Source organism: Aedes aegypti, chromosome 1 (assembly GCF_002204515.2).
Source record: "Aedes aegypti strain LVP_AGWG chromosome 1, AaegL5.0 Primary Assembly, whole genome shotgun sequence".
Lineage (NCBI taxonomy): Eukaryota > Metazoa > Arthropoda > Insecta > Diptera > Culicidae > Aedes > Aedes aegypti.
The window spans coordinates 23,568,559-23,583,650 of NC_035107.1; the positions used below are offsets into that span (position 1 = coordinate 23,568,559).

Sequence of the window (15,092 nt, forward strand, 5' to 3'; positions counted from 1 at the left end):
GATGTATAGCTTTCAAACAAGAGTCTCAAGCATACTCCGAATTTGTTTCCTTATCAATGATGATTTTTCGAGAGTTGTTCTGGACGCTCGCCGCTGAGGTTAGCGGAATTTCCCAGAAAAAGTTCTCGGTTCTGAATTCTCTTGTATTTATGTAGCTATAACAACCTGTTCATAAATTTCATAGCGCTGATGGGAGTAGTACTAGAAATGTTACAGGTCATACAAAATTCGTGGAATATTCATACAAAAAGCGTTCGAGGGAGTGGGTGGGTGTACAAAATGGTCATTTTTAGCATTATGAAATTTGTGAATGAACCCTGACAATGACAAAGATGTGCTTTTAAATATTGATATGCTGTGGAACTTTTCTCTACGGGAGTTTTGAAACGTCAAGATTTGAACCGTTTTGTACCCTTTTAAGAAGCTACCTGGTTAGAGAATGTGGCATGTACAGAAGTAATGCATTTGCTACTGCGAAAAAGCAATTTTTCCTTAAGGGGGCATATTATACCTGTTTACCCTATATCAAAATCTGCTTTAGCTAGCTCTGCTGGTCATAGCATGCCCCCACGTTAGACTACAGAGTAATCTCACTTCCGATTCATAGAACAACTTGGATTCCGGATCTGCCAGAAGGTTGTGGTCGCCATAGGACTATGAAGTATGTTCTGATCTAATTCGGCGAAGCTTTGCATATAGGGGCCCAGATAGCCCAGGGCATAAAGTATCATCGTACCTGCCACATGATATACGCATGCAAAAATGGTCATTGGCATAGTAAGCTCTCAGTTAATAACTGTGGAAGTGCTCACAAGAACACTAAGCTGAGAAGCAGGCTCTGTCCCAGTGGGGACGTAACGCCAGAAAGAAGAAGAAGCTTTGCATATTGCAAGGCTAGCATACCAACAAAGGATTTTTGTGCTACGCAGCGACTGCAGCGGCACTTGTTTACTATCGTGGGGAAGAAACGTCAAATTCCATGCCTGAGCCTGATGCGAAGACACCGACACAGATAAAGCAAAGATTTCGATGTGTATTGGATGATTTTCATTCATTAAAGTTCATTAAATGAGATTTTTGGGATAACTTCGGATTTTGTCGATTATTATCATTTTACTGTGAAAATCAGTCAGCAGAAAACACAAAATCAGTAAAAACTTTCAAAAACCTTGAAAATGGATAAAATGTGCAAAATCCGATAAAATGGATTTAATCTGGAGATAACATGAAAACTCAAATGAAATGGGGTCGTATCGCACGAAAATTAAAACGAAATTGATTAGTGTCGTTCCCCTAGGTGAAAAGTGCGATGGAAAAAAAACCACGTATGTTTTCACGTAACAATGACGTTTGGATTATTTTGAGTGCAGATTTTTCTCTTGATTTCCCGCATAGTAAAATACAATTTGTTACTCTTTCCAAACAACATGTTTCTCATATCTGGTACGGTTAATGTTCCACAAACAGTTGCTATTTTATTGAACAATATGAAACGCAAAAATAATGACTATAAAAAGCGGTTTGAATAATGTATCCCAAACTGTGATAATATAAGTTAGTGGGCGAATATAGTTGGACAATATAAACATAAAAACTGGTCAGATATAAATTTGCACAACACACTTACACATGCAAATTTTACAATATGAAACTTAATGTTAACAGTTTGGGAAACTGTTGCACGCTTTGGTATATGAGAGTGTTATTTTATGCACGTTTGAAAAGTACATCAGTATCAAGAAGTGAAATAATTTAAAATCTATCTTTTTCATTGAAACGATGCACATAACATCTGCAGTTATATTTTAAAACTTCTGTATTTATGTCCTTTTAGTTTAAAAGTGCAAAATAGAACATAAAAAAAAATATTTTTATTATTTTGCGAAAAATATTCAGTTACTGAGTAGATGATTTTTAAGCGTGTATTTTTCACGAATCGGGAAAGTAAAAAAAAATGTTGACATTGCAAATTCGCTCCGTTTTCTTGTCCCAGAAAGATTGCGATAAAAAAAAAAACAGCTGCCGTCTATTCCAGTGCCACATTATTGGAATAAATACAAAACGTAGGTATTTCAACGTGTCCTTAAGTTTCAACGAGATTTACGGCATATGTTATTGCAGCTTTAAAAACCGGATCAACACTTATAGGCAACATCGAAAATAATCCAGCTACCTGGTAAGTCGGTGGCCGTAAGAAGAACAGGCGTCGGAAGCCTCAATTGCTGAGACTGCAGTTCCTGTGAATCCCCTACAGCAATTCCTTCCATCAACAAAATAGCAGTCTTTACCAGAAAGTGGTCCCAGAAAAGATGCCGACTCTGGCTAAAACTGTCCTGTGCGAGCAGAAGCGACCAGCGCTTCCGAAGTCTTGATACGCACAGCAGGTAACTTACGGCAATGCAATCCGCATGGAGTCAGTCCGGAAAATGATGCGCAACAAAACGACAAAAAAATATGTTGGTGAAACGCGAAGCTATAATTAACTCGGGACTGCAATCATCTATTATTTTTATTAATGGAAAAGAACGTTTGTGAGATAACTTAAGGTTTGATTATAAAAATTAATAAATAAATTTGGTATGAACGTTCAGTTTAATTATTTCTAATTCAATGTATTCGAAAATAATTAAAATTATTCTTATAATATGAACGTATCAGCACAGTAAGGCATACGGTAGAACAATCATAACCAACCACAAACCGCTTATTACACATACATTACTTTTCTTATTTCTATTTTATAGTTCAACAATTTTCAAACTATTTGCGTTAACGTGAATTTCATGAAAAAAGAACAATATACCCATCATTTGGCAAAATGTAAACGAAAAATTTTGTTCGAGAAAATAGGCGTTTTTAAATGGTTACATAACTGAACCGCCTATTTCCCACATTGTGATTTTCCCGATTACCATTCACCAATCTGTGAAACCAGTTTGTGATAGGGTTGGTTTATTATTATTTTGGGACGGGGTTGGTGGTCAAATGGCTATCACTTCTGCTCTGCAAGCAGAAGGTCGTGGATTCAATCCCAGGCCCGTCCCTTTCACATATTTGTAACACTCTTTCTAATAGCTGTCTTTCTCTATCTTTCTGCGTAATTATGGCGCAAACATTATCAGTTCTATCTATCGCTAGAATTGAACATATCGACTTAACCGCTTACCACACTGGTATCCATACGGTCGAATACCTCATCCATCACTAACAAAAACACTCCTACTTCCAAGGTAGCTGTGGGAAATGCAGGAGATTCTCCGGTTTCTAGTAACAACAGCTGACTAATTAACTTCCTTCCTCTCCCCGGTGGACATAAGGACGTGGCCGGCGCCGTTATCAATCAAAAAATATCAAGGGTAGTGTGATTGTACATTGAAGATGGAAAAAAGCTAAAACCCAAGCTTCATCTGAGTGGTTCTCTGTGCAATATCACTATCCTGATTGATCACGGAGTAGCAACTACGAAGTGTATGTTCCATCAGTTGATCGTTTTTTTTATCGGGTTGGTTTATTGTTATTTTGGATGTCATTTGAAACTATTCTGATATTGTCGTGAATGGTTATGCACAGTTTGTGGAACAGTAGAAATACGGTTCATGATTATGCGGGTTATTACAGTACTGACCCAATTTTGTCTGCCCCCGATTTTGCCAGCTTTTTGACCCGATTTTGTCAGCCTATTTTAAATTTGTCAAAAAAATTGTTGTCGTCATGTTTTACCACATTTACATTAAAATTCAAGCGTGCGCTAGAATAAGGGCGTAAGTCGCATGATTGATTTCCTTTCATCGATCCTCTCTTCTGTGAATAAAGGTGACAAGATGGGGGTTTGTTAGCATTTTTTTTTCACTTCAGGACTCTAGGTAACTATGCATTCTTGCGTCCTGAGGTGAAAAAAATGCTGGCAAACCCACAACTTGTCACCTTTATTTACAGAAGAGAGGATCGATGAAGAGAAATCGATCATGCGACTTACGCCCTTATTCTAGCACACGCTTGAATTGATGATGATGTTTGATGTCATGCACGCATGGGCGTAGCCAGAGGGGGTAATGGTAATGACTTTCATTAAGTGTTAAAAATCGATATTACCAATATAAGGAAGGGGAGAGCCCCTAATAAAAAAACTGGCTACGCCCATGTCCATCGCTCTCTTAAAAGTCCATGTAACCATGAAACACGTCAAAATTTGAAAAACAGGAACAAAATAACATGACCCGATATTCTTTTTTAGTTTTTTTTTACTCATTAATCGATCAGTTTAGCTAAAAATTGGACACCCCTAAAGATTCGCAGTTAGGAAAAATCACGAAAACAAAGCCGGTGCTATTGACCGACATATAATCGAGCAATAGCTTGTGCTACCTATCAGAGGTTCAAATCTACTCGAATTTGAGTGTCTTTCCGAATAAAAATTTAAATATAATAAGTTGCACTTATTCAAACACCATATTATGGTGTACAAAAGAGTGTAAAATTTATTTATTGTTGTATTTTTTAGCAGCAAGGTGGAACGCTTCATTGTTTTTACAAAAAATGTACAATTCTTTTATAGTATAATTATATTTCACGTTATCCTGCAAGAAGCAAACTAGGAATGTTGGAATCCCCAAGAATAATCTCAACAAAGGTATTTGAAAACAATAGAATTAGAAAATAGAAAAACACTGTATTGAAATAAATCAGTGTTAAGAATAGTTGTCTAATTTTAAGCCCATTTTAGTCAAAATGTGTAGACATGTTTGTGCATAAATTAAATAATAAATTTGTAGTAGACAGTTGCTATACATCGTTTTAAATTGTCTATTTTTTTTTAATAAACCCCTGGTGATAACGACCACGGGCTTAATTGTAAAAATTCCACTTATAATTAACACAGTTGTACTAAACAATAGAATAGATAGCAAGTTATTGTAAACTAGTTGGAAGGAAAGAATGGTATTGTTACAATAAAATCTTTTGCATTTTTATCATGTTTTTTTTTTCAAAGAATCAGCGTTTCGGGTAAGTGAAGATTCACTGAAATTGAAGTTTCACAGTTTATTATCATAGGTATTTAGCAATTACGGATAGTCTTGAAAAGAAAAGGTATCGATTACATATTCTAAGCAGCATTTCGAAGACAAGATCGATCCCCCTCCCTACTTCCAGAGCTTCTTGATCGACATGTTCTTCTCGGAGTCCTTCTGCATCACCTTGGCGACGGCCATCTCGAAGTCCTCCTGCGTGACGTGGACTCGGCGCTCCCGCAGAGCGTACATTCCCGCCTCGGTGCAGACGCCCTTCACCTCGGCCCCGGAAGCACCCGGCATCAGTTCGGCGATCTTGCGCAGATTGATACCTCGCGTCAGGTTCATCTTTCGCGAGTGAATCTTCAGAATGTCCAGACGGGCTTCCTCGTTTGGTGGCGGGAATTCGATCTTACGATCGATACGTCCGGGACGCAGCAGGGCCGGATCCAGGATGTCGATACGATTGGTGGCCATGATGACCTTGATGTTCTTGGTCGCCTCGAAACCGTCCAGCTGATTCAATAGTTCCAACATGGTACGCTGTACTTCGGAATCGCCTCCACTGCCGCTTTCGATACGCGATGATCCGATGGAATCGATTTCGTCCATGAAGATGATCGACGGCGCGTGCTCTCTGAAATGAAGAATACCCCTCATAAGTATCCATTATTCTAAAAAACAAACCGGTAGCGACTAAAATGTCTAAAATATAGACCAAATATGGACAGGAAATGCTCTTAATAAGGAATCCTCAAATAAAATATAGTTTTTTGGGATTCCTCGTGATATTAAGCCAAGTAGGGGTAGATCCCCCAGTACCGAATACTTAAGTCGATCCCCCGAAATCGCTATTGTAATAACAGATTTTTATCTTGTAAGATCTTTGGTCTTTGACAGAAGTCTAATTGTTTGATTGACTCTAAAAGTTTTTAAAATTGTTCAAGAAATCAATAATGAAGCAAACAATTATGATAAATATGCATGCTGAAGACAATCTTTGAATAAACCAGTCAAAATCAATTTCCTTGATTTTTCTTTTCATTGACCAAGTGGTCAAACCCTGCCCTCAACTCACCTCGCCATCACGAACAGCTCCCGCACCATTCGGGAACCCTCGCCGATAAACTTCTGCACCAGTTCCGAGCCGGATACGCGAATAAACGTGCACTCCGTGTGATGGGCCACGGCTCGAGCCAGAAGTGTTTTTCCCGTTCCCGGTGGCCCGTACAGCAACACTCCCTTCGGCTGGGCAATTCCCAGCGCATCGAACAGTTCCGGATGTTTCACCGGCAGCTCAATCACCTCCTTGATTTCCTTGATCTGCTTATCCAGCCCGCCGACCATTTCGTACGTGGAGTCCGGAACTTTTTCCACCATCATAAGGGACACCAACGGATCGACCTTATTCGGAAGGATCTTGTGCAGAGTGTAGCTCTCGTTCCGCAAGGCCACACGGCAATTCGGAGTGACATCGTTGATGTCGATGTTCTTATCGATATCCACCACAAACTTGCCCTCCGGGTGCACTTTGACCAGGACCTTCTTCTTGTCCATGGGCTTCACCACCTCTCCCACGTAACTTCCCTGTTCCTGCAGCAACTGCAACTCCTCCCGCAGCATTCGAACCTTCGCATTCAACTCATTACGCTGCGCCTGCAAACGGCGCAAGTTCTGGTTCTTCTCAGCCACAATCAGCTGCAGCTCCTCGATCTTCTGGATGTAATACGACCGGAAGCCTTCCCCCTTCTGGGTGTCCACTTCCATCTATCAACACATAACCATAACAAAGAAACCTTAGTCGAACCTAAACTAACATCAATTCCTCGCGAACCCAACTTCAAACCTACCTTGGACGAGTTGGTCATTTCGCTGAAATTGACCACAGCAGTTCACCGTAAGCAGGAGATTTTACACAGATTCCGGGATATTTTGTGCGGTCACTGTTCTCCAGACACCAGTCAAACAAAAATGCAAGCTCATCAGTTTGGCAAGCCGATCACCGCGACAGTCAAAAGATGACGATGAAACGTCAAGTTGCGTGAAGCGTGACAAATAAAATTACTTCAGGTTGGCAGCTCTGCGGCTAGATATCGGATAGGTGTGGAATTGTTGTCGTGAAATATTTCTGGATTAGATTTCAAAAGGGCGGTTTTACGAAGTTTTAACACAGACAAACAGACGTCACACTCTCATCATTGTCCATCGACCACCTTTTTAACGGTCGATTCAAAAATATGGTAGGTGGCCAATCCACCACCTACAGCGCTTGCATCGTTTTTGTTCTCGTTTGACGTTTACACACTACCACCATCTGTTGGCCCGTCGGCCAAACACACCAATTGGGTCGTAAAATTTTTAATGAAATCTTGTTTTTATTTAATAATACGAAAAAGCATGTTACTGTAACTACTTTAGCAATTCAATACAGAGTCAGAATTAGGGCGAATGTGAACACTAATACATTGTCAGTAAAATCGGTTTGAAGTTCAGCGGATATAATTTCAATTCTATATTATGTTTCCGATCGATTTAATCGCATGATGCATTTTTGTATGATCCATTACAATATTACTTTTGTAACAAACCATTTGACTTATTTTCATATTATGAACAACATGTTAAAATAAATAAAAAAGCATCATGCGCCGTTCATCAAAATTGAGGATTGTTGCGCCCCTCGGTTTTTCGTCTCCTTCAGTTTGACAGCAGCGATTGCGCCTTTCTACCTCATCCTTCTGGTTTGACTATCATCAGCTTCGCCGTTTTGCTACGCTCTTTCACACGAACCTTCTTCACTATCGACCTTCTGCACACTCAGTTTTGAATGCGCCCTGCTGCCACACTCAATCGCAAATGCGCCCGGTTACCGCAGGGGGGGAAGGTGGGCGAAATTGACATCAGAGTTCGTATCGAAAGAGAATATCAAATGCGCCTTTATGTTTTTCTCACTTATTTCGTGAAAAACGTTATTTTTAAGAAACAGTTGTGCATTATATGATTGTAGTTTATCAAATAAACTGTTAGATGAATAAAACTCAATTTGTTTACATTTGTCAGTTAGGCCGTTGTTCTGGTACTGTATTGAATTTTTCCCGCTCAAATAATGGCTATATCATGTTTAAAATTTATTTTAAAAATTTGGTCCATAAATGAACCTTGACACTTTTGATCATGTTTGACGTTCGCTTAGTCGACAAAAACACCACAGGGGTTTTAGTTCGACCACGGGGGTTGTTCCTATCTGACATTTCGTAAGGGACACGGAAAACAAAATACACCCAAAATTTGAATTTAAGCCAAAGGATGTGACAAAATTTGAAAAAAATGTTTTTTGGGCTTGAACCAACGGAAAACATTAGAAAATTGAGTAAACATCCCAGGTAACCAGTAAGCACTGTTATAAGCGGTATATGAACCGTTAAACAGTTCTGCAGTGCCAACTAGCATTATAAGACATTCTCAAATGCTTCTAGGCACTGTGACCGTCAAGCCCTGAAATGAGCCGTATATGAGTATATAACGCTATGTTACAGGGCTTGTAAACCCTGTACCTAAAAGCCGAATGCTACGGCTGTCAATGCTTATAAACGGCTTTATAGCTTGACGTTTATATCGAAGAGAGCAAAACAGATTTCAACCAAAACAAAACAGTTATGAACGATGATGAAATTTGGGAACAATAGGGTCCTAAAGCCCTGTCCCAATTTTAGTGCCAAACGCTTAAGTTTAGGCCAAAAACACATGTTAACTCATTTTTCTAATGTTTTCTGTTGGTTTAAGCTTAAAAAACATTTTTTTAGATTTTGTCACATCCTTTGGCTTAAACTCAAATATTGGGTGTATTTTGTTTTCCGTGTTCCTTACGAAGTGTCAGATAGGAACAACCCCAGTGGTCGAACTAAAACCCCTGTGGTGTTTTTGTCGACTAAGCGAACGTCAAACATGATCAAAAGTGTCAAGGTTCATTAATGGACCAAATTTTTAAATTAAAGTTTAAACATGATATAGTCATTATTTGAGCGGAAAAAATTGCTAAAGTAGTTACAGTAACACGCTCTTTCGTGTTTTTAAATAAAAACAAGATTTCATTAAAAATTTTAGGACCCAATTTCTCAAATTCATATATGTTACCGAAGCTATGTAACCGTAGTTTACATGATTGCATGACTCTTGAATTGACGATTGTTGAAATGAAATTAATGCGTGAGTAGAGAAAATACTGGTGAAATGCCTTTGCCCAATATAGCTTTTGATAATGAAGTTGGTTTGGGAGTATCTTAACCCGAGCAAATGGGAGGGAACGGGAAGGATACAAATACAAAATGTATCGTGAAAGCGTTTGCGGGGAGCTTTATCTCGGGAGGTACCATAAATCTACTTTTCGAGAAAATATATTTAGTCAGCTTTCTGGGCATTCTCCAGCCAGGTAGTATAAAATGTCCAAGGAAGAGTCCAGGTCTAAATAACTATCTGCATGGTCTTGCTGGCATTACCAGCATCTTAAATTTTCTTCTGCTGGATGGTTACTGCAAATAACTTTACTTTATATAAGATGCTGGGCGATGTCAATCATTAGTGTGTCGGTGGAGCAGTGGGAAAATGCAATGGAAATCATCCGATGGGATCCTTGAATACGTAAGTTCGAGTCTGGAACAAGCACAAAAAAAGAACTCCGAAGAGGAGCATAGAAAAAAAGACGATGCAGAAAATAAACATCTTTTTTTTTCTTTTTTCTTAGTTCGCATGCTATAAAATTTTGACATCTCTGATTCAGTGACTCGGAACGAGTAGGCAATTTATCAGCCGAATAATTCGCCAAAAGTGGCTTTATAGCAGCCCTTAATTACGATATAGTTCCAATTAGCCCTGTAAGCTATGCCCTTAAATCGACTATAGAACCGACTTGGGGCCGGTTTAAACGGCTCAATGGTTACTTGGGATGTGTTTTTGGCCTAAACTCAAGCATTTGGCACTAAAATTGGGACAGGGCTTTAGGACCCTATTTTAGCATTGGGCGTACATGTACTCGTGACTATGATTTTGATCGAAATTTGTTCTAAGTGTTACGTCTGTTTGTCTGTGGTTTTAATTTTGATCACCTTTTTCTGAGTACATTCGATTCTGTTTTTGCACGGGGGATGCGTACCGTGCAAAAAAAGTTTTCAGTTCAAAATTTCAAAAAACGTGCAAAAAAAGTAATACACGCTCGTTCAAATCTACTCAAAAGAGAGTAACTTTGACTCACTTTTGAAGTTTCAAGTTAGCTGTCAAAAGTGAGTAACTTTATTTTATCAAAGTGAGTAACTTTTCACTCAACCATGAAAGAAAACGACCTTACTCACTTTTGAGTAAACGCAAACATATTTGACTCACTTTGTAAACGTCAAAGACTTGTGAAAATTTCGCGCGCTCGAACTGACAAATCCTCCGTTGTAGTGAAATTTCTTCCGTCGGTGATGTCGGTCTGTTTTCAAAAACCAATCGAGACAAAAGCCTAGCCGGCAGAGCAATGACAGTTAGTTTGCTTGAAACATCGCTTCGGAAGTCCAACCGGCGAATTCCAGATTAGTGCTGTGAAGCCAATAATCCTGATATCATGTTAAGCGAGGTTGGAGTGAAAATGACCAAGTCCTGATTTTGATCGAACAACCGCAAGAAAAAATATAAACAGTAAGTTTTTCCGCTGTACATACTTTTTATTGGACTAATTATCAATGTTTTACAGTCTAACTGGGAAGGCTACTGGCTCGGTCAAACTACATCTTCCATGACTTTCATCAATCCCCCAGAGATTTATAACATCCGGAGATCCATTCCAGAGCAGCAAAAATTTCAACACAAATATCATTTTTTTACTTGTTATCATGTATTATTCATAAAGTTATGTAAGAGATCATGAATAAAGGTTATACTCTTTGTATATTTCTTCTGATTTTATGACTAACATAATACATTTGTTTCCAAAAATATTATTTCCTGAAGTGAGTGACATCTACTCACTTTCGCAAATTTCAGATTAAACGAAGTGAGTAAGTGTTACTCCCATATTGACATTTGACAGTGTTACTCTAAAGTGAGTAACGATGGTGTTACTCACTTTTGAGCAGTTCCACTTTGTTCCGAAGTGAGTCGAAATCTACTCACTTTTGAGTAGATCTGAACGAGCGTGTACCATTTCTCGACGTTTCATGCAAAAATAAGGTTTTGGGGGAAAAAAATATGTGGAAACTTTTTTTGCATGGCCGTGTAAAAAATTCCGTGCAAAAACAGAATCGGGTGTACACGGAAACGGAATTCAACTCAATTTTGTTTTTTTTCATCGCAATAGGCAAATTTAATGCGCCACCAGCATAGAGGTCGCTAGGTAAGAAGGAGAGAAATGTCATTAAAAATGTTTGTTTACGTCCAAAATTCAATTTTTCGACCCAAAAATTAGCTCATAATCAATTAATTTTTAAACTATTTTCCATTGGCATAATCATTTTGACCCTTTATTCTTGCGATACGCATGATTTCACAACAAATTTAGCCATAAACAAAGAATCCGGATGTTTATAACCTATGTAGCCAAACACCAATTTCCCAATTTTATACCACAAATCGTACATGAGCACTGACCGGATCTGTACATTTTGGAAGGAAAAAAAGTTTATCATGTTTTTCAATGCTCACTGATCGTCTACAACATAACTGTTTCGAGAAAAAGTGTAATATGTGTGCTCCTTCCTATGCTGCACACGGTGCGTTCTCAACCCAACCTCTTTTATGACGGTTCTCCTACTAGCCACCAGATGTCGAAGTGATCGTTCAGCTTTGAAAATATTAGCCTATTCCGTAGTTGAGCCCAATAACTCAATTTTGGCTAAATTTCCAAGGTCCCCACTAGGTAGTTTGGCTTTAATTCCATTAGAAAAATATACTCAATTTTGGGTTGATTTAACGCAAAATTGAGTTCTTTCGACCCAAACATAAGAGGGGCCCAGATAGCCGTAGCGGTAAACGCGCAGCTATTCAGCAAGACCAAGCTGAGGGTCGTGGGTTCGAATCCCACCGGTCAAGGATCTTTTCGGGTTGGAAATTTTCTCGACTTCCCAGGGCATAGAGTATCTTCGTACCTGCCACACGATATACACATGCAAAAATGGTCAATTGGCATAGAAAGCTCTCAGTTAATAACTGTGGAAGTGCTCATAAGAACACTAAGCTGAGAAGCAGGCTTTGTCCCAGTTGGGACGTAACGCCAGAAAGAAGAAGAAGATAAGAAAAGTTGCATTGACCCAAATTTGGCTTATTGGGCCAAAGTACCCCCATTGGGTAGATGCAGCTCTCTCTATTTTTGACAACATTCGTGTGGGAGAAAGAGAAAACCGAGAGATTTTGGGTTGAAACTATAATCGATATACTTAATTTTGGGTAAAGTAAACTCAAAAATTAGGTAAAAATATTTCTCCGTGTATCTAAAAACCTGAGGGAGCAGTGCTGCCACATTTTTTCCGAATCTCATCTGTGATTTCGGCCGAAAAAATCTTTTTTATCTTAGGTCAACCTCCAAAAATCTTGGTAAAAATCTGTGTCGTGCAAAAATCCAAAATTTATGTTTTTAGATCGAGAAGAACCTTTGCAAACACGCTATGAACTAGACTATCGAAATGCATATACATTTTGCCTTATGCAAGGTGGAACGGTTATTGCAATACGAACGCTTTATGTATCGTTTTAGCATCAACTCACATTAAGGCGTCGTTGGGCGCGTGGTGTACGCACGGGCCTAACGATCGCAAGGTCCTTGGTTCGATTTCAGGTTGCCGCGAGAACATTTTATTGTTTTCAAAGTTTAGTTTCATAAGGCAAAGCTATGGGCTTATTCACAAATTTCATAACGCTGAAGGGGGTGGGTGGGTGTTCTCACGATGTTACGACTCATACAAAATTTGTAGAATATTCATACAAAAAGCGTTACGAAGGGGTGGGTGGGTGTCAAAAATGGTCATTTTCAGCGTTATGAAATAAATGAATGAGCCCTATGAACTTCACCAGATTTATTGTGGCCAATTTTCATAAGTGGTTCCTTTGCATTTCGATAGCCCATTTGCCTGAGTGTAGTAATTAAAAGATACATAATTGCTTCTAAAAGTTCATATGGTTAAATTTTTGAGAAAAAATAAACAGAGTAATGGCATTTCTGCTTTATATCTCCCAAAACTGGGTGCTTAACTCGTGAAATATCCTAAAATCTTAAAAATCTTTTTTATCCCAAAAATCTGTGATCTGTGATCACATATATCTGTAGGCAAAAACAGAAAAAAATCTGTGTAATTACAGATAAATCTGTGTATGTGGCATCACTGTGAGGGAGAGGAAACAATTGGCTTAGGGTTCATTCACAAATTTCATAACGCCGAAAATGATGATTTTTGACACCCGCCCACCTCTTCGTAACGCTTTTTGTATTGATATTCTAAAAAAAATTGTATGAGCTGTAACATTTTCGGGGCACCCACCCACCCCTTTCAGCGTTATGAAATTTGTGAATAAGCCCTTAAAACTTTCGAGTCTCCAAAATGCAAGGCGAATTTGTCACCAACTGTTATGAAAGCCATGTATTAAAAGGGCTTTCCCCCGCTAAATCTCGGCAACATTTTAATAAATCAAAAGTTGTTGTTAAAGTTAATCAACGATTAACGTCGTTTCTTTGATTCCTTAACGTTCATTGTAACGATCAACAAATTTTCCGTTGATTTTTTGAAGCAGTTGATCAACGTTAACGCTTGACGTTGATTTAACATCAACCAGTCCATTAATTTTCACGTTGATGATGACCTTGTGCTTTCAATTTTTAGCTTATTTGCTTTTTTGAAATAGTATATGTAGCGTAGCGAAAGGCAAGAAATACTAGGGTTTATTCGCAAATTTCATAACGCCAAAAATGACCATTTTGAACACCTACCCACCCCCTCGTAACAATTTGTGTAAGAATATTGCTGTGTGCGTTTGAAATGCAAATATCAAATGCGGGAACACCAAATGCGGTAAGATTTTTAACAAGGAAGGCGAAGTCAAAAATTGGTTTTCTTTACTAGGTTGACGGTGATATGGATCATGGTTGCTAAGTATCCTTTGGTTACTTTATGTTACCGCATTTGAAGCTCAGTTGGACTGGATTTGCACGTCAAATGCAAACAGCAATATTTTATAAATTTTGTATCAGCCGTAACATCACGAGATCAGCGTTATGAAATTTGTGAATAGGCCCCTACAGCTTTTTAGCTTTTTTATTTAGCTAAATAACAAGTTTTCAATTAATTTTTTGTTGTTAAAAAAAAACACCTACTTGCTCACGATTTTTTGAAACTTAAGTTAGTTTTTTTTGTATATTACGGTTCTTCTGAAAATTTTCCATTCTGCGGTAGCCGCCAAGTTCTGCCGCAGCTGTCAAAGTTCTACCGCAGACTTAAAATCATTGTATCATTAAACGAAACCATCTAATCAAAGTATGCTAAAAGAGTCCAAAGCTTTGAAAAACAGTAGAAAACAACAGTCGTTAGCGTGGTTTCCAAGGTATCATCATAACCGATCGATGATGCTCTGAGAAAATCATCAATGTGACTGCTGCGGTAGCTTTTTATTCAACCGTAGAACGGAAAGTTATCTCTACAATTGCAATACACTGAAGCAATTTTCCGTATACAATTTATGTGTGAAACTATTGTGCATCCAGATAAAAATCAAATTTCTAGCACAGACAAACAGACGTCACACTCTCATCGATGTCCGTCGACCACCTTTTTAACGGTCGATTTGAATAAATGATAGGTGGCCAACCAGGCCAGTAGGCGAATTCCGGTGCGTATTTTCTTCGAAGGAAAGAAAATTTTCTTGCTGGTGGATTATGGAAGAAAATTTCTTCTCTTCGAAGAAAATGTGCGCCGGAATTCACCTGCAGAACCAGACATTTTTTTTGAAAAATCTTCGTCCCTTCCACAATTTTGCCACCAGCCGTGGGCCGGTGGGGAGCAGAACCCTTTTTATGAATTATAGCAGGGATTATTCGTGAATAATCCTTTAGTGAAAGTCACATTG

At 38.6% G+C, this 15,092-nt stretch overlaps 1 protein-coding gene across 1 annotated transcript; it reads right to left on the minus strand.

The window, feature by feature from the left end:
• Positions 1-5,025: 5,025 nt before the first annotated feature.
• LOC5565085 (26S proteasome regulatory subunit 8) lies at positions 5,026-7,037 on the minus strand. Its single transcript, XM_001649379.2, has 3 exons — positions 6,860-7,037; positions 6,088-6,776; positions 5,026-5,646 (listed from the first exon to the last, which is right to left on the minus strand). Exons 1-3 carry the CDS (start codon positions 6,875-6,877, stop codon positions 5,142-5,144), a joined length of 1,212 nt encoding a protein of 403 aa, XP_001649429.1. The 5' UTR covers positions 6,878-7,037; the 3' UTR covers positions 5,026-5,141.
• Positions 7,038-15,092: the final 8,055 nt, after the last annotated feature.